The sequence below is a fragment of the Ursus maritimus genome, unplaced genomic scaffold, assembly GCF_017311325.1.
Source record: "Ursus maritimus isolate PB19 unplaced genomic scaffold, ASM1731132v1 scaffold_1, whole genome shotgun sequence".
NCBI classification, from domain to species: Eukaryota; Metazoa; Chordata; class Mammalia; order Carnivora; family Ursidae; genus Ursus; species Ursus maritimus.
The window spans coordinates 95,579,654-95,601,251 of NW_024423343.1; the positions used below are offsets into that span (position 1 = coordinate 95,579,654).

General features: G+C 37.3%; 1 protein-coding gene across 2 annotated transcripts in view; it reads left to right on the forward strand.

The window, feature by feature from the left end:
* Positions 1-21,598, forward strand: part of DPP10 (dipeptidyl peptidase like 10) — a 618,096-nt gene that overhangs the window by 515,198 nt on the left and 81,300 nt on the right. For both annotated transcript variants that reach the window (XM_040645663.1, XM_040645668.1), the window contains 2 exons: positions 143-240; positions 9,333-9,456. In XM_040645663.1, the coding sequence (XP_040501597.1) occupies positions 143-240; positions 9,333-9,456 (222 nt within the window). The remainder of the gene's footprint in view (positions 1-142; positions 241-9,332; positions 9,457-21,598) is intronic.

A 21,598-nucleotide genomic window follows, 5' to 3' on the forward strand; every position in this document is an offset into this window, starting at 1 on the left:
TTGAATTTAAAATCATTTCTACTTCAGAGAAGTTAAACTTTTTCCCTGTTCTAACGTAAAGGAATCACACCACATTTTCTTTTTTTCTCAATATATTTTAATGCTTTAATATATTTGTATCACAATCTTCATTTTCTCAAAGGCAGGTCAAATGAACCCAACCATCAAATTATATGTTGTAAACCTATATGGACCAACTCATACTTTGGAACTCATGCCACCTGACAGCTTTAAATCGAGGTATGCGATTTCCATTTTATTTTTACTTGGAAATAGTTATTTTAACTTCAATTATCATTTTGTTGCAATTTAGAGAGATGTGATCAGCTGAACAAATCCACTTGAAAATAAATCTGAGGTTGCCCCATTAGTGCAGGAATGAACTCATTCTGGGTTTCTTGTTCCCAGGGAGGATTTAAAATTTCAAGGTGATTAGCAGCAACAGAAAACGACTAAACATAGTGATATTGAGAATTAGACTTTTTGCAGAATGTGACAGGGAGATGGGGGCAAAGGATAATTTTCCATTGAATGTTCTTCCTGAAAATAGTTACTTTTTCTTTTTTTTAATGGTCCTCTTTAAAAGAGTACAATCTTCCTAGATTTTGTGTATTTTTTCCAGCAGAAATTCTCCCTGTAGCTTGGGAATGATTCCCTAGCTTTCTTCTCCAGGCAGGGAAGTGTAATGGGATGTGGTTTCAAAATATCCTACATAAGAAGACTTCTTATTTAAGAAGGTTGAATGGATAGAGAAAAAAAAAACATATTTTATATGTCAGAAGCATAATTTTACTATTAGTAAAATCTCCAGTAACACACAATGATTCAATTAACCATGTGGATTTTAAAGTTCAGAGTAGTCTCCAAACTTCAAGGGGGAGGGTATTCTTTCAAATAGTGTAACCCTTTGAAACTTTACACCTGTCCTGGAGATGGAATAGGTAGCTGATTTAGGAAAACACTTTCACACTACTGAATGATATGAGGCTCAGTTCAAACTTTGTTTTGATGCCATCAACAATCATGCTAGGGGAATGATTCAAATATAAATTCCACTCAAATGTTGTTCCATTGATGTATTTGGGAAAATTCCATCACAGTTGGGGATTTGCACAGACAGTGCAGCCTGCAGTATGTGGAAATTTTCCCTACTTGTAAATTTACTAAAAATTTATAGACTGCTTACACTGGAAGGGTGCCCATAACTACTTAATACAATCTGTTCCTATTGTTGAGGGAAAAGATGAGGTCCAGGGAGAAAATAGAACCCCAAGATTAGTTGGTAACAAAGGTAGAAAATATGGTAAAGCCTGTTTCAAGTTATAGAGCATTTTATGCAGGTCATGATGAAGACCTTACAGGGCCATTGGAATTGACATTTAGAGTGCAGTAGGGTTGACCAAGTCAGAGAGGAACTCCACTGAACCCGGTCTACCAGTCATGAAGGAATTCGTCACAAATGAAACAATTATGGAAGCCATTAGTTTTTTATGTGGTCCTGAGCTCTTATCTTTTTCTCTGATTTGTTTAATGCTTTGAATTAACAGGAAAGGGCACTAGACTGGAGTGTCTGAGTCACATCTCTGCCACCATTTCATTACTTGATCTTGGACAAGTCACTCTACCTCTCTCTGGGTCTGAATAACCTCATTTTAAAGTAATAAGTTTTCATTTTCATCAGTCTTTTGAAATCTTTGAAATAGGAATCAACTTTACAGTATCCAGCTATCTTTTTAAGAAAAAGTAGTGATTCTGGACCCTGATGTTATAACCCAAGAGGTTGCTAGTGGGTTTACCAGATAGGATATAGTAATATAACCAAACACAAAAATTCCTAAAGACAGAATCAGGTGTCATTTATTTGGTTATTAGTTAAGTTTATATCTGTAATATTCGAAGTACAATATGACAAAATCAGTCATCCATGGCAAAAAGGTATCACATATTCTTAGATATAAATCCAATACATAGAATAAAATATGAGATCCCACTAAGAGTGAGGAAGAATCTTGTGAAGAAAGATCTCTTAAATGTAATTCAGGTATGTCGGTTTAGTGATGAACTTGGTCTACAATTTGGGGAAAGTCATGTAATACCTTATCTAAACAATGCACCAATTTTCCCTTTTCTCCCTCAGGGTCTTATGTAAGTGCCACCTATGGCATATGAAAATGTACCAAAATGTATGATTTTTGTTGAAAAACTCAAGATCAAAGTTTACTTCAAAATTGGTATTTTTAAATATTACCCCGGTTCAGTTTTATGGAAGTGTACTTCCTTACTCATCTGTCTGGCAGAAAGCTTCAGTCCAATTCACAGAAGAGTAATAAATGAATTTTAGATCATCTGCATTTAGTTACTCTGAGCACAGGTGTTACTTAGATGGGCTCAGAAACACACAAAAGAATGAAATAGATATATCCATGGTGCAAATCAAAAAGAAAGTTGCATTCATCCAGCTGCACATAAGATGGAAACCCAACTTTTATTTTTTCCTTGCTCTTTAGGATTATGAACATCTCTAATATTTAGTACATAGTACGTTAGCCATATAGAAATTAGCTAGAAAACTGTTGTGTCCTCCTACTTAGAGATCCCCAAAAGAGCATGTCATTTTTCATAATTTAGTGGTCAGGGTCCTAGAAATTAAACAGATGACACACTCAAGAAGGGTAAGTGAAATGCAATTAATTACGGGACTATTAGCAGAAATGTGAGCAGGATTAAGGGGAAACTCACAAAGGATGAGAAAGCAACTTTGTGTCTACAATAGGGGAAAGCTATTGCTGTCCCAGGACTGAAGGAATGAGGTGCAGGCTCAATTATGAATCCTGAAGAGGCCTGTAGCTGAAGAACAGGATGGACCAGGAAGACCTGTCCACAGATTGAGCAATTCAATCATTGCCAAACCACGCCCTAGTCAAAAGTGGATCCTGGGAATTAATACTCTGAACTCTGTCTCCTCCCAAGCTTGGAGTTCCTGCACAGGCCTTCCACTGGCAAGGCAGCCTCACTGTAGAGGCCAGCCTCTGGAAATGGCAGGGGGAGAGTTGGAGAATGGACCTGGCAAATGGAGAATATTCCATATAAATACTTTAAGAATAATATTTGCTATAAGAAGTTTATCATACTTTATGCATGTGTTGGCGATGACCACACGTGCACACAATGATTTTTCTGAAGCCACGTGAGAAAGTGTTCTGTATCTGTCTAGTGCTGTTTCTGTCTCTTCCTCCGTGTGTGTGTTTCTTTCAATCTATTTCTATACAGACATACAAACACACTCATACGCAAGCACATACACACATCTATGATTTATCTAACTAATGCAGGTGCTTCTCCTGCAAACCTGCCATATTTTTCTCATGTACACTTCGAGCCACGTAACTGATGGTGTTTTAACTGGTTGCATTAGTAGTGTACTTTGGACCTGGAGTTTACCATGGTAACTAACCCTTGTTTCCTTCTCTAACTTATCTTCCTTTTTCCCCTCCTAATTTACTTCCATGTTATTCTTAAATCTGCCTTAGCTAACTCAAATTCTTTTTTATATTTTAAAAATTTTAGATATATAAATATACATGTTAAAATGTTGGTACCAGTATTAGTAGCAGTATTCTCATATTTATTAGTGAGGGTGCTCCTATAAATTCCAAGAAATACAAATCATTTTTATTTTTTAAATGTGTAAGGATTAACATGCATAAATTAACTTATTAGTAACATACGTTGCCCATGCCCCTTTATTAAGACCATCAAATGCCCTTTCTTTTTTTGGAGTTTGTGTGTTCATAACTATCCATATCATTTGAGGTTCTATTTAAACTCTCAATAACAGTATACCCAAATAATTAATTCATTCTGTAATAATTTACTTGTTTACTCTTTTGTTTGTATGTTATCTAAGCATCTATTATATTTTATATTATCTTCAGATAGCATAATAACAATAATGAATCATATTCTATTACACTGTACAGTTATAAACTTTTTTTTTTCCTTTTTGGTCCTTCCCTTTTTTTCACTAAACTTGAACTTCATATGTGACCATTTCTTAGCCTTCTTTTTTCTCTCATAAGATCACCATTATGACAATAATAATTATTGAATATATATGTGCACACCTAAATAGGGAGGAAGATTTATAAGATAACTACAAAGATGGCCTGTTATGACTTGAGGTACCTTATAAACTATATTCTTTGACTCCCACTCCAAAGAGCAAGATTTGTTTAGAATTTGAAGATGTTAAGTCATTTGTTTTGGTTCGTTGATTGTTTATTTGGTTGATTGATTGATTGATATAACAGCTCATGTTTATAAGTATAATAGAAATATGTCTCCAAGCTGGAATCACCATTCAGTAGACCTTCCTTAACACCAGATACTTAAACTCTAGTCAAAGAAGGTAAATAAATTTCAATTCATATATATGGCTTTAAAAAGATATTAAAAGTATTCCATAACTTGGAGAAAGACATAATTTCTTTCCCTTTTTCTTTCTGCCACACCCCTTCATTTTTTCTAAAAGTACATCTGTGATTCAGCTAAAGATCCTTTATCAAACAAATTCAGATCATGAATGCAACTTTTCTTCAATAGGAATTCAGCTCATACTCTTACCTTTATTTAATTATTGTCTGTGTTGATTCTTTAGAATGTAGCACAGTAGGAGCTAAGATAATGCTCCTTCATGAACATTCCAGACCCATTTGGGAGTTAGATGATTCATCTCCTCTTAAGGGGAAGGAATATTTTATAAATTTTTACAATGAGTATAAGGTATTGTAAGCATTCTGTATCATTATTGGGATTTATAATTAAGATTTTAAAAATACACATTTAAGTCCTGGTGAAAAAATATTTTTTTAATTCTTTTTTGTGGGGGAGAGGTAGAGGGAGAGAATCTTAAGCAGGCTCCACCCCCAGTACAGAGCTCCACAAGCATCTCATCGCATGACCCTGAAATTATGACCTGACCAGAAATCAAGAGTCAGAAGCTTAACCGACTGAACCACCCAGGCGCCCCCTGGTGGAAAGATTTCCACAGGCTAGGCATTTGTCACATTGTTTTGAGGAAGTGATTATCCTTTGCATTCAGGTATCTCCAGGCTATATAGTAAAGGTAGTATTTTGTCTTTGGTTTCTCCTTATTCTGTGCTTTGACATTATTGTATTATTTGAAATCTTTCTTTAGTCACCCACCCTTTTTGAGCCATCATTATTCTTAGCATATATCACTGATGTGACATTGTCATATTACCTGTCACCTGGGCTTGATAGCACCACGCTTTTTCTTCCTGTATCATTGAAGTATGCCTAGTCTACATCTTTTTTTCTGCCAAGGAATATCCGTGTCTTAAAAAAAAATCAAATTAAGAAATTTTTCTCGGGGCGCCTGGGTAGCGCAGTCGTTAAAGCGTCTGCCTTCGGCTCAGGGCGTGATCCCGGCGTTCCGGGATCGAGTCCCACATCGGGCTCCTCTGCTGGGAGCCTGCTTCTTCCTCTCTCACTCGCTTGCTGTGTTCCCTCTCTCGCTGGCTGTCTCTCTGTCACATAAATAAATAAAATCTTTAAAAAAAAAAAAAAAAAAAAAGAAATTTTTCTCTGTTCATGGAAATGTCCTCAATGACCCTTCTTACAAGTAATTCTTAGTTATTAACAAAGGTCTTTGCAGATCACTAGCTATGAGTTGGTCATGCATGCCATTACAATACAGTTATGGGTAGAGATCCTGGATTATCTGGAAGAGAGTGAACTTGGTGCAACTATATGTATACAAAGATTATGTTATAAACACAGAGTAATGATTGGACAGAAAGCCAGTGAAAACACAGGTGTGACTTCTAACATAGTACCTGTCTGCCGATGATGCTGGGGCCTCCGTTCCTTGTGAATAATTAGATCTTCTGTGCCAGACCACCCAGTTGATAGAAAGTCTTTCTTGACTTGAGTGCAGTCCTCTAACCTGCTTGTCTCTGTGGCTCAAGAGGAGATGAGCTCCTTGGGGACTTCCTGGGTAATCCAGAGCCATGGAGACTTGGAACAAGCCGGTTAAGCCAGTTATATGGGGGGGGGGGGGGGGGGAACACATCTGCTAGTCACTGGTCATGGAACACCAGATCTAATGTGTTCATGAAATGGAGTTCTAGGAGGATAGCCACATCAGGAGCAGGAAGGCCAAGGAGTGTGATACCCAGTTAAGGGCCCTTCCCTAATCCCTCATTCAGAGGAAGCCTGATTACTTATGAGCAAACTAAGGAGAGGTACATCTAGGATCCTGGGACAAAGAAAGAAAGAATACAGATGTGTCTTACTTCTTACCTTTCATTTTAGATAATCCCAACACTTTATCATAGAAATTTCAGTGGCTTGAAATTACTCCTGAAAAACCTTATAAATTCAATTTTGGGACAACTCTTATCTTTCAGATTATAAATAAGGTATATACTAAGATAGTTCACATCACACTAAATTCTTATAGGCATTAAATACATTATATACAAACACACAAAATAATCACACTATTATTATTTTTAAGATTTTTATTTATTTATTTGACACAGAGAGAGAGAACACAAGCAGAGGGAGAGGCAGAGGGAGAGGGAGAAGCAGACTCCCTGCTGAGCAGGGAGCCCGATGTGGGGCTTGGGGATCATGACCTGAGCTGAAGGCAGACGCTTAACTGACTGAGCCACCCACGTGCCCTAAATAATCACATTATTTAATCAAAGAGAAAGATAAGTGGTATAACTAAGAATTAATTATTTGAGCTTAATTTTACACCTAAATTAGTGTTCCCTTTTAAAAAATCAACTTATTTACCAGATTTGCATTGGTTGAATTTTAGTTGATTTTCTAATATGAAATCCTTTTTAAAAGTCAAGATTTTCCATCATAGATAATAAATATGTGTCAATGTCTGTGAAGACATTATAAAGAAGATGTTCTTGCAACATTACACTTGAGGGCTATTTTGAAAGGGAAAACACTCAAGATGAATATTTAAATTATGTTTTGTTGTTGCAGTTATTTATTTAAAAAATTATTCATGTTGGTTGTCATCTCATTTGACACAGTATGTAATATTACTCGCATTAGCTAACTAAGATAAATTCCTGATTGCGTTTTAAAATTTATATGTATCAGTTCTATCTAGATTTTTCTATAAATACAACCTCCTTGATTTTGCAGCCTGTGGTCATTTGTTTACAATAACCAAATTATTTTTTTTACTTTAATTCTAAACAACATTTACACCAACTAATCAAAAATATATATTGTCAGAATTCAGCATTTCCTTTCCATTTTTTTTTTAAGATTTTATTTATTTATTTGACAGAGACAGCCAGCGAGAGAGGGAACACAAGCAGGGGGAGTGGGAGAGGAATAAGCAGGCTTCCTGTGGAGGAGCCTGATGCGGGGCTTGATCCCAGAACTCCAGGATCACGCCCTGAGCCAAAGGCAGATGCTTAACGACTGAGCCACCCAGGCGCCCCAGCATTTCCTTTCCTAATTATAGTATCCACTATCATTTTCCTCCATGCTAAATTCTCTACATAAATCCATTAAAGCTTAATACCTATATTTTTCCCTTTTTAATATTCATACTGCTGAACATGATAATGCATGCAAAATAAATCAGTTTAAACAAAAACACAGTAAAAATAAATAGGGTATCATTCTTTCAAGAATCACAAGGCCCACTCATTTGGGAAAGATTAATCCTAAACCAGGTGCACATCTGATTCAAAGTTGCCTTTGTTAACTATTTAGGGAACTCTATGTTACGATTTCACTGAGTTTCTTGGCATTTTGAAGTGAGACTTAGCTGGTTTTGAAAGCTGTCAGATGTCTTGAAGAGATTGCTGAAGAAAATATGGCAGGCTTCACTGTATGCTAAGTTTTGCTTGCCCTTCTACTGACATCTTCACTTTGATGGGCTAACCCGTTTTCTGGAGGAAGCAGTAGCTATTCAGAAATGTTAGAAACGTAAGATTCATGTAGCTAAATGTCTAACCCACATGTGTCTAAGGACAGGTGATTTGTATCACAAAGCCTTTGTCTCCATACCTAATTTTTTCCTAAGTCACATAAAAACTGGGTGAAATTTTTTAAAAGATTTATTTATTTATTCGAGGGGGGAGGGGCAGAGGGAGAGAATCTTCAAACAGACTCCCTGCTGAGCAGGGAGCCTGACATGGTCCTTGATCTCACGCCCGTGAGATCACTGCCAAGAGTTGGACACTTACCCGACTGAGCCACCCAGACGCCCCTGTGTGGGTTACTTTTAAGACAGTGCTCACAGATGGCACTTTACATCATCTCATCTGTTCTGAAACAGGGCAAACTTGTTGGAAAGTTTTTTTGGTTTTGTTTTTAATCATAAATTGAATCAGTGCTGACCACTGCATTTTGTCGGTGTGGGTTGATGTTTTTTTGATATAGTATGTAAATTTCCAATCATAGAACCTACAATGAAAGAAATATAAACTAACTATGGGAAACTTTCCCAATCTAGAAATAGCTTGAGAACATCATAGGCTCCAGTATTTAGCATCCTCACTATACAGAAAATTCAGTAGTCCCTCATCTCCTTCATTTTAATTTTTTCTTTGTTTTAAACTGTTTCAAATAAAGGTTTTAAAAATTAATATATATGTATATATATATATATGTGTGTGTGTATATGCATATGTCTGTGTGTGTATGTATGTATATATAATGAATAGGATTGGGACTGGCCCGTGGCTCACAACTGAGAAAGACCACACACACACAAATAAATAAATAAAAACTAATTTTTCTGTCATGCAAGTCCCCATGGGTAAAGTAAAATAACATGGAGATCATGCATAAGAAATAATTATTAAGTGAAGAACAAGTTTTGCCTTTAAATGATTAGTGATTGTATTTTTTATAAAAATAGAATATAGCTTAAAAATTTATGCTTATTGCACGTGTTAGTGGTACTCAATAGACAGTTTAAAAAATTAATCATAAATGTCTATCATCTTGATTATTTTTATTTTTCCAAAAACTTCCTTTCTGGGATATCATTCACTTTCAGATTTATTCTCAAATTTTCAGTACATTTGCATGTGTATGTATATGTATATGTACATGTGTTTACATACATACACACATATTTGTATTTATATATGTGAGTATTCAGAATAGCAGGTGTGTATGTATACATAAATAGAAATTAATATGATGTGGCATCCTTCTAGTGTTTCATTTATCCTTGCATATACAATAACTAGTATATATTATTGGTACTATACCGGTTTTCTGGCTCTAAATGTAATTTTTGTTTGTTTTCAAACTAGGGAATATTATATCACTATGGTTAAATGGGTAAGCAATACCAAGACGGTGGTCAGATGGTTAAACCGGCCTCAGAACATCTCCATCCTCACGGTCTGTGAGAGTACCACTGGCGCTTGCAGTAGAGTGAGTATAATTTACTTTTCTTTTACGTTTAAAATGAAGTACTTTACGCTACTTTCAAAGGGATATCAGGCAATCCATTGTACAAAGACCAATATTTAACTTCCATAGGTAGTTGGGAAAGAGTCATTCTATTAGAAGTATATACTTTAATCCATAAGTCATCCAAACTTTGAAGTGAGAAATATGGATGATAAGCAAAAGAGAACCAACCAAACTATAAAAAATGAATTCTTGTATAGTATAAAGGGGAGTCTAAGCCACATGAGTTTAATTCTCAAATAGGTCCTTTTCTCATGTTTAGAGTTTGATTATCTTGAGAATGTGGGATGTTTTTCCTGTCTTCCTCAAACACATTTCAAAAATTCCATTTTTTGGTAGTTCAGATTAGTCTTCTAAAATAATGGTCAGTGTCTCTGTTTTTAAATTAAATAAGAGGAGTAAAAAAAAACAAAAGCTGGTCCTTGAACAACTGTGTTTTGAAAGCAGGTTGTATTTCTATTTCTATAATCAGTTTTTATAAGCTCTGCAATAAATCCTGTATGTATAATTTTTAAAGTTCTTAACAGAGGGTATACTATAATCCATTTAAATTGTTTTATGTATGCCTGTTCTGGCACTAAGTAAAGTATTCCCAATTATTTAACAACAGAATTTTTAAACTTCTATTTCTGGACAGGATGGAGTAAATGTTGCCAGCCTAGCATCTCTGCTGTAGTCAACTAGAAAACTACACAAAATGAATTAAACAACTATTCTCAGATATTGGACAAAAGCAGGATCAGGACATAAAAAGCGAAATAATGTAAATATATAAGATAAGCCCAGCTTCCTGTAGGGGACACGTGGAGATCATAGTGCAAGCTAATGCAGTCCTAGAAAAGCACAGTGGTATCACTGATCCAAATAGGCAGGGAGAATCAGTTTGAGGCTATTGTGGTGGCTGAAATTTGCAGGACAAGTACCACAAGATTTGGAGCTATAGAGAGAAGAGCTCTGGCAATCTATGTAAAGGACCTCTTTAGACTTTAGCTCAGTGCTTAACTGTGCAAGTACAGGACATGCTTCACAGAGAGAGAAGCAGATAGAGAATCTGCAGGTTGCACAATGCTTAGAGACTTTGGAGTGCGAAACAGCAAAAATAGAGAGCTCTCACTGAAAACCCTTTGCATTCGGCTCACAGCGCAGAAAGAAAAATGCATTAGAAATAAGGCTGTTCTATACTCTTTACAATAAACCTTTATATCAAACCTGGAAAAGATCAAGTGCATGCCTACAAATTAGCTGTCTTCCTAGAACAAAGTTTATTCTTTTAAACAGAGAATTAAAATTTAAAATATCAATTACACAATCAAAACATAGTATATATGTAGAAAAATAGAAAATGTAACCTGCCTACCTCTCCACAGAAAGAGTTATAAGAGCAGACTTACACAGAATAGAGATATTAGAATTAACAGATACAGAATTTTTTAAAGCTGTTTGAAAGATATTTGGCAAATTAAAGGGTGGTCCTAATTAATAAATAGATGAGATATTTCAGTAGAGAAATGAAGTATAAAATACAGAACAATGGAATTTCAGGAACTAAAAAGAACAATATCTGAAATGAAAAACTATCAGTTAAACACAAATTGGACATTGTTGTAGTCAGGGAAATAAAAACAAACTGAAGTTCTGAGGAAAAAAAAAAAGACTGGGGAAAAAAAAAAAAAAGCCTCAGTTACATATGGAATAATTTGAGCTGTTGTATATGTGGGATGTAAAAGACACAGAAGGCAGAGTTTAAGATCATGGGGCAGAAAAAAAATTAAGAAATAATGACTTAAAATATCCCAAATTTGAAGAAAAACCATTAACCCATATATCTAAGTTAGCAAATCCCAAAGAGCATAAAAACAAAGAAAATACATAGGCACATAATTTTCAAATTATTGCAAACCAAATATTAAGAGAAAAATTTTAAAACAGGCTGAGAGAAAAACATGTTACATATGGGGGTATAGAATGATGAAAATTACTGCCTCTCTCTCATCGGAAATGACATTAAGACAGAAAGCAATGGAATACATTTTGAAGAACTGAAAGAAAAACAGTGTAAACCAGAAGTCTATATCCTATGAAAGTATCTTTCAGAAATGAAGACAGAAAAATTCAGATAAATAAAAGCCGAGATAATTTATCACAGGTAGATCTGCATAAATAACATGAAACGAAGTTATTCAGTCTGAAAGAAATAGCATCAGATGAAAACTCAATCTAAATGAAGGAAAGAAAGGTGTCCCAAATGGCAAATATTTGAGTAAAATAAAATAAAAATATTTGTTTCTATTTTTTCTAAAAGTTAATGGATAACTTAAGTAAATCAAAACTGTCAAACAAAAAAGCTTGTGCATAGTAAAAGAAACAGTCAACTAGAGAGAGGAGTTAAGATGGCGGAGGAGTAGGAGACACCGTTTTCAGCCGGTCCTCCGAGTTGAGCTGGATAGGTACCAGACCAGCCTAAACAACCACGGAACCAGCCTGAGACGCAGGAAGACGCATCTGGATCTCTACAAATGAACATCTCCAGCGCTGAGTATTGAGGTACGAAGCGGGGAGCCATGAAACTGTGCACAGATATCGGAAGATAAACGGAAGGGGAGGGCGCCGCTCGGGCGCCCGGAAGTGGTAGCCACTTCACGGAGAGCGGGCGGGCTCGGTGGTCGGGCACCGCAAACAGCAGTGCGAGACTGGTGGAGCTGGTGCGCACCAGGCATCTCGGAACACCGGAATCCCGTGCGCTCATGGATCCAGACTGAGACCGGGAGATCCGGAGGCGGGCGCGGTGCGCTGGCGGCATTAGAAACACAAAGGAGACGCCGCCCTGGAAGTGAGGGCTGGGACGCCCGGGTGGGGCGACATCCGATGCTGGGGGTTGAGCAGCACCAACAGAAAAGTTCAAGAAAGGGCCAGAACATTAGTAGAGAACAGGCCGCAATCCTTCTGTTCCGTGACAGAGGCTGAATTTCCGCTGCTGCTCTGACTCTCAGAAGAGCACAGCAAACCGCCAGGGAAAGCCAGCCAGAGAACAAAAAAGCCTGGAAATACCGGCTAGGAGTGCCATCCCCATCCCCCTCGAGGGACATGGAGACTTACTCCAAACAGGGCTGCCTGAGTATCGGAGCGCGCAGGCCCCTCCCCAGAAGGCAGGCTGAAAAATCAAGAAGCCTCCAACCGGGCGCCTGGTAGCTCATTGAGTGCTCGCCCTCGCTTGGTTGGGCGTGATCCGCGCGTTGAAAGGAGTCCCTCATCGGGCTCTCCGCTGGGAGCCTGCTTCTTCCTTCCCATCCCCTGCTTCTGTTCCCTCTCTTGGTGGGCTGCCAATAAATAAAAAATCTTTAAGAAGCCCACATCCCTAAGATCCCTATAAAACAAGGGGCACGGCCTGGGACCCAGTAATAATTTGGGCTCTGGAAACCCCGCAACCTCTCTTCATCAGAATGACAAGAAGGAGAAGCCCCCAGCAAAGAAAAGACAGTGAGACTGCCTCTGCCACAGAAATAATGGATATGGATGTACTAAATTATCAGAAATGGAATTCAGAGTAACATGGTCATAAATGATGAGTAGAATTGAAAAAGTATAAAGCAAAAGGTTACTGAGAATATGATCCTAGGGACTAGAAATGAGTGAATTTGACAGAAATTAAAATTCTATGAGCCAAATGCAAAACTAGAGGCTCTGACAGCCAGGGTCACAGAAGCAGAGAACGGGGTTAGTGGTGGAGGATGGGTTATATAGAGGAAAAAATGAAAATAGAAGATGGTCTTAAAAATCACGCATCAATGTAGGTTACCGGAGATTACTGACTCAATGAAACGCATCAATGTTAGAATCATCGGCATCCCGAGGGGGTGGAGAAAAACAGAGAGTCTAGAAGAAGTGATTTGAACAAATTGTAGCTGAAACTTCCCTAAATAGCAAGGAAACAAACATTCGTGTCCAAGAGGCAGAGAGGGACCCCTCCCCAAGCTCACCACGACAAACCTACGCCACGTCACGTCATAGTGCATTTCGCAAATATTAGATGCAAGGACAGCATTGAAAGCGGCCAGGGCAAAGAAATTTCACGCACCAAGGCAAAAGCATAGAATTACGTCAGACCTGTCTACACAGACCTGAATGAGAGAAAGGGTTATATTTAAAGCTCTTTCAGAGAAAAAAGATGCAGCCAAGGATCCTTTATCCAGCAAGACTGTCATTCAGAATTGATGGAGAAATAAAGAGAATTTCAGAATCCAGTCACTAACAATTTTGTAACTACGAAACCAGCCCTACAGGAGATATTACAGGGGGTTCTATAAAAGTAAAAAGGCCCAAGAGTGAAAGAAAGAAAGTCACAGCCATACAAAAAAGACTTTATGGAACAATGACAAATTAAAATCTCACATCTCTCAGTAATCAGTCTTAATGTAAATGGTTTGAACATCCCATAAAGCGCCACAGGGTTGCAGATTGGATAAAAAGAAATGACCCATCCATTTGCTGTCTACAAGAGACTCATTTCAAACCCAAAGATGCATTCAGACTGAGAGTAAGGGATGGAGTACCATCTTTCACGCAAATGGTCCTCAAAAGAAAGCTGAGGGTTCTCATATCAGATAAATTGGATTTTAAACTCAGACTATAGTTAGAGACAGAAGGGACTATATTATTCTTAAGGGAAGTATTCAAACAAGTGGATATGACAATTATAAATATATATGCCCCCAAAGGAGCAACAAGATACACAAGCCAACTCTTATGCAGAATAAAGAGAATATAAATGAAAATACATTAATAGTAGGGACCTCAACACTCCATCTCAGAAATAGACAGAACACCCTGGCAAAAACTAAGCAAAGAATCAAAGGCTTTGAATGCCATACTGACGAGTTGGACCTCATAGATATATATAGAACACTACACCCCAGAACCAAAGAATACCTCATTCTATTCTAATGCCCATGGAACATTCTCAAGAATAGACACATGTTCTGGGACACAAAACAGGTCTCAACCGATACAAAAGATTGAAATTATCCCTGCATATTCTCAGACCACAACGCTCTGAAATTGGAACAAACACAAGGAAAAAATTTAAGAAACTCAAACACTTGGAGATCAAGAACCATCCTGCTATGGAATGACTCGATAAACCAGGAAATCAAAAATCAAATTAAACAATTTATGGAGACCAATGAGAATGAAAATACAACAGTCCAAAACTATGGGATACTGCAAAGGCAGTCCTAAGGGGGGGAAACATAGCCATCAGCACACCTACAAAGAATAGAAAAATCTAAAATGCAGTTTTATATTCTCACCTCAGAAGAAGCTGGAACAGCAACAGAGGGAAAAGCCTAATCCACGCAAGAGGAAGCAGTTGACCAAAATTAGAGCTGAAATCAATCAAGCAGAAAGCAGAAGTACAGTAGAGCAGACTAACAGGACTAGAAGCTGGTTCTTGGAGAGAATCAATAAAATTGACAGACCACTGGCAAGACTTATCAAAAGAAAAGAGAAAGGACCAGATTATTAAAATTATGAATGAAAAGGAGAGGTCACATAACACCATTGAAATTGGAAGGATTATTAGAAATTTTTATCAACAGCTCATATGCCAATAAACTAAGAATCTGGAAGAGATGAACTCTTCCTGGAAACCTATAAACTACCAAGATTGAAACCGGAAGAAATTGATTCCTTAAACAGGCCAATTAATTATGAAGAAATTGAGTCAGTGATAAACAACCTTCCAAATAACAAAACTCCAGGAACGGTTTTCCTGGGAATTCTACCAAACATTCAAAGAAGAAATAATATCCTATTCTCCCAAAGCTATTTCAAAAATAGAAACAGAAGGAAAGCTACCAAACTCATTCTATGAGGCCAATTATCCTTGATCCCAAACCAGGCAAAAGACCCCTCAAAAGGAGAATTACAGACCGATTTCCCTATGAATATGGACGCCAAAATCCTCAACAAGATACTTGCTAATAGGAATCCAAAGTACATTAAAGTGATTATCCATCACGATCAGTGGATTCATACCTGGGATGCGTGGTTCAATATTCGCAAATCAATCAGCTGATACATCATATCAACAAGAAAGACTCAGGAACCATATGATCCTCTCAATCGATGCTGAAAAAGCATTTGACAAAATACAGCATCCTTTCCTGATTAAAACCCTTCAGAGTGTAGGAATAGAAGTTACTTCTCAACTCTATAAAAGCCATCTATGAAAAGCCTACTGCAAATATTATTCTCAATGGAGAAAAGCTGAAGCCTTTCCCTTTAAGATCAGGAACTCGACAAGGATGCCCACTCTCCACTATTATTCAACATAGTATCAGTAAGTCCTTGCAACAGCAACGACGCGAAGGGATCAAAGGTATCAAATTGCAAAGAAGAAGCAAAAGTCTCTCTTGAGATGACATGATACTCTATATGGAAAACCAAAAGAGCCACTCCCAAATTATTAGAAGTTATAGAGCAATTCAGTAACGTGGCAGGATACAAAATAAATGCTCGAAATCAGTTGCTTTTCTATACGAATAGCGAGACCGAAGAAAGAGAAATTAGGGAATCCATCCATTTATAATAGCACCAAAACCATCACAGTTACCTTGGAATTATCAACCAGAGACGAAAGGACCTATATTCTAGAAACTATAAATCACTCTTGAAAGACATTGAGGAAGACATAAAAAGATGGGGATATTCCATGCTCATGGATCGGAAGAATTAACATAGTTAAAATGTCCATGCTACCCAGAGCACACATTTCAATGCAATCCCGATCAAAATACCAAGGACATTTTTCAAAGAACTGGAACAAACAGTCCTTAAATTTGTATGGAAACAGAAAAGGCCCCGAATTCCAAGGAACTGTTGAAAAGGAAAAACAAAGCTGGGGGCATCACTAATGCCGGATTTCCAGCCAGTACTACAAAGCTGTGATCACAAAGACAGCATGGTACTGGCACAAAAACAGACACATAGACCAATGGAACAGAATAGAGAGCCCAGAAATGGACCTCCCGCTCTTTGGGACAACAATTTGATAAAGCAGGAAAAAACATCCGTGGGAAAAGTCTCTTACAATAAATGGTGCTGGGAAAATTGGACAGCTACATGCAAAAGAATGAAACACCACTATCTCACACCATACACAAAAATAAACTCCAAATGGATGAAAGACCTCAATGTGAGACAGGAATCTATCAAAATTCTAGAGGAGAACATAGGCAACAACCCCTTACATCGGCCAAAGCAACCCTTTTCATGAACATCCCCAAAGGCAAGAGAAACAAAAGATAAAATGAATTTATGGGACTTCATCAAGATTAAAAGTTTCACAGCCAAGGAAAAATCAGAAAAACTAAGAGGCAGCCAGGAATGGGAGAATATATTTGCAAATGACACTACAGATAAAGGACTGGTATCCAAGATCTACAAAGAACTTCTCAAACTCAATACACGAGAAACAAATAAACAAATCAAAAAATGGGGGGAAGATATGAACAGACACTTTTCCAATGAAGACATACAAATGGCTAACAGACACATGAAAAAATGTTCAAAATCATTAGCCATCAAGGAAATTCAAATCAAAACCACATGAGATACTCACCTTACGCCAATTAGAATGGCAAAAATAGACAGCAGAAGAAACAACAATTGTTGGAGAGGATGTGGAGGAAGGGGATCCCTCCTACATTGTTGGTGGGAATGCAAGTGGTAGACTCTGGAAAACAAGTGTGAGGTCCCTTAAAAGTTAAAAATTGAGCTAACCATGATCAGCATTTACTACTGGGTATTTACCCCAAAGATACAGACGTAGTGAAGAGAAGGGTATGCACCCCAATGTCTATAGCAGCAATGTCACAATAGCTAAATCGTGGAAGGAGCCGAGATGCCCTTCAACAGATGACTGATTAATAAGTTGTGGTCCATATATACAATGGAATATTACTAGCTATCAGAAAGAACGAGTTCTCAACATTTCTACAACATGGACGCACTGGAGGAGATAATGCTAAGTAAATAAGTCCGAGCAAAGTAAGCACTTATTTCATATGGATTCTCCACCAAGCAAACACAGAACATATTTACCGCAAAAGAAAGGGATAAAGAAAGGGGGGGTAATCAGAAGGGGGAATGAAACATGAGAGACTATGGACTATGAGAAACAAACTGAGGACTTCAGAGGGGAGGGGGGTGGGGGAATGGGATAGACCGGTGATGGGTAGTAAGGAGGGCACGTATTGCATGGTGCACTGGGTGTTATACACAACTAATGAATCATCGAGCCTTACATCGGAAACCGGGGATGTACTGTATGGTGACTAACATAATATAATAAAAAATCATTAAAAAAAAAAAAAAGAAAGAAACAGTCAACTAAATGAAAAGCCAACCTGTGGAATGGAAGAACATATTTGCAAATCATATATCTGATAAGGGGTAAATGTCTAAAATATATTAAAAAATAGCCTTCAACTCAATAGCAAAATAAAACAAAAATGAACAAAACAAACAAAATCCCCAATAATCTAATTTAAAAATGGGCAAAGGACCCGAGTAGACATTTTTCTAAAGAAGATGTTCAAATAGCCAGTGGCTATATGAAAAGGTTCTCAGTGTCACTAATCATTAGGGAAATGCAAATCGAAACCACAATCATCACCTCATGCGTGTTAGAACAGCTAGTATCAAAAAAGACCAGAGATAATTGCTGGTGAGGAAGTGGAGCAAAGGGAACCTTGTGCCCTTGGTAGGAATGTATGTTGGTACAGTCACTATAAAAAACAGTATGGCAGATCTTCAAAAAATTAAAAATAAAACTTCCATATGATCCAGCAATTCAGATTTTGGGTGTGTATCTGAAGGAAATGAAATCACTATCCCAAGAAATATTTGCAAGCCCATGTTCATTGCAGCATTATTTACAATAGTCAAGATGGGGGCAGGGGGAACAAGTGTCCATCAATGGATGGATAAAGAAAATGTCACACACACACACACACACACACACACACACACACACACACTTTTTATTCAGCCATAAGAAAGAAAGAAATCATGCTATTTGTGACAATGTATAGGGCAACAGTAGGGGAGGGGACTTGCGGGCATTTATTCTGAGTTAATTAAGTCAGATGGAGAAGACAAATACTGTATGATCTCGCTTATATGTGGAATAAAAAATAACAGAAAAAGAGATTAGGCTTCTGTTTGCCAGAGGTGAGGGTGATGGTGAGCGTGGGGAAATTGGGTGAAGGTGGTTAAAAGGTGCAAACCTCCAGTTATAAGATAAATAAGTTCTGAGGATGTAATGTACCACATGATGACTATAGTTAACATTACTTCACTATACTTGTAGAAGTTGCTAAGAGAGTAACCCTTAAAAGTTTCCATCATAAAGGGAAAAAAAAATGTAGTTACATGGGGTAATGGATGTTAACTAAACTTGGAGTAATCATTTCATAATATATACATGTATCAAATCATTATGTTGTACACCCTAAAATTATACAAGGCTATATGTCGATTATGTCTCAAAACTGGAAAAAAAAACGGGGATACATTTTACCATTTCTACAGTCTCCAGAAAGTAGAGAAGGAAACTTTTCAGTTCATCTTATAAGCATACCATAATCCTTTTACTGAAACTAGGCAAGGACATTATGAGAGAACAATTTACACTGATACGTCCCATGAACGTGTATACAAAAAATTCCTTAAACATCTTAATATATCATCTGTGGCAATATAGAGAGTAGTGCATTGTGACTAAATGGGGTTTATTTTGGTAACTTATGATTGGTTGAATATTGAAAAACAATGTAATTCATTATATTAACAGAAAAAAAAGTATCTCAGTAGATGAAAAAAAGCAGTTGACAAAACTTATTCATAACTTTCAACATAATGAATAGAAAAAATATCCTTAATTTGATAAAGGATACCCACAAAATACCTCAAAGATATACTACATGGTAAAACACTTTCCTGTGGCGCCTGGGTGACTCAGTTGGTTGAGCGTCTGCCTTTGGCTCAGGTCATGATCCCAGGGTCCTGGGATCAAGTCCCCGCATCGGGCTCCCTGCTTGGCGGGGAGTCTGCTTCTCCCTCTTCCTCTCCCTCTGCTCCTCCCTCTGCTCGTGTTCTCGCTCACTGTCTCTCTCAAACAAATAAATAAAATCTTTATTAAAAAGAAAAATAACCCAACATCTTTCTAAGATAAGGATGTACATTCTCACTGTGGTATGCAAACTTTATTAGAGACTCTAACCAGAATAACTTGGCAAGGAATATATATCATGATGATTGGTAAGGAAGAAATAAAATTCTCTTTATTTGTAGATGGCATTATTGCATAAATAAAAAGAAATCTACAAAAACAAAAACGCAACAACCCTAGAATGGGTCACAATTTACAAGTCAGTGCACCAACTTAAATTGTTTGATTTCCTGATTTTGATCATTTTACTGTAAAAAACATACAAGTATACAGGATACTGTAAGAAATGCTTACTGAATTATTTAGGGGTAAATGGATATAATGCCTCAAACGTCTATCAAATTATTTAGAAACCGATGTTTTGTTTTGTTTTGTTTTGGTGATAGTATTACTGGTTGTAATGGTTAATTTTATGTGTCAACTTGACTGGATCACAAGTTGTCCAGATACTGGGCTAAACATGATTCTGTGTCTGTCTGTGACAGCTTCTAAAAGAGGTTATTTGAATCAGTAGACTAAGTAAAGCAGATCACCCTCCCTGTGTGAGTGGGTCTCAACTAATCGTTTGGAGGTCTGAAAAATAAGAAAAAGGCTAAGTAAGCTGGAATTTGCTGTCTTTGCCTGAATGTCTTTGAGCTGAGACATTGGTCTTCACCTGCTTTCAGACTCCGACTGAAGCTTATACTATTGGCAATCTTGGATCTCAGGTTTTTAGTCTTGGATCACTACTAGCACCATCAGCTTGTCCTGGCTTTTGTACCTTTAGCCTTGGATTAGAGCTATTATCATTGGGTCTCCTGGATCTCCACCTTGCCGACTGCAAATCTTAGACTTTTCATCCTCCATAATCACGTGAGCCAAGTGCTCTTTTACTGTCTGTGTGTGTCTCTATTTTTATATTTATATAAAATTTTCTAATATTCTTTTTTTAAAATAATTTTTATTTTGTTATATTAGTCACCATATAGTACATCCCCAGTTTTTGATGCAATGTTCCATGATTCATTATTTGTGTATAACTCCCAGTGCACCATGCAATATGTGCCCTCCTTAATACCCATCACCGGTCTATCCCAATCCCCCTGCCCCTCAAAGCCCTCAGTTTGTTTCCCAGAGTCCACAGTCTCTCATAGTTCATTCCCCCTTCTGTTTACCCCCCTTCATTCTTCCCTTCCTTCTCCTACCGATCTTCCTATTTCTTATGTTAGTTCTTATGTTCCATAGATGAGAAAATCATATGATAATTGTCTTTCTCTGCTTGACTTATTTCACTTAGCATTATCTCCTCCAGTGCCGTCCATGTTGCAGCAAATGTTGAGAATTCGTTCTTTCTGATAGCTGAGTAATATTCCATTGTATATATGGGCCACATCTTCTTAATCCAGTCATCTGTTGAAGGGCATCTCAGCTCCTTTCACAATTTAGCTATTGTGTACAATGCTGCTATGAACATTGGGGTGCATATAGCCCTTCTCTTCACTACGTCTGTATCTTTGGGGAAAATACCCAGTAGTGCAATTGCTGGATCATAGGGTAGCTCAATTTTTAACTTTTTAAGGGACCTCTACAGTTTTCCAGAGTGGCTGTACCAACTTGCATTCCCATACCAACTTGCATGTTGGGAATGGTACAAGTGGCTGTACCAACTTGCATTCCCACATCCTCTCCAACATTTGTTGTTTCCTGCCTTGTCCATTTTTGCCATTCTAACTGGTGTAAGGTGGTATCTCAGTGTGGTTTTGATTTGAATTTCCCTGATGGCTAATGATTTTGAACATTTATTCATGTGTCTGTTAGCCATTTGTATGTCTTCATTGGAAAAGTGTCTGTTCATGTCTTCTGCCCATTTTTTGATTTGATTATTTGTTTCAC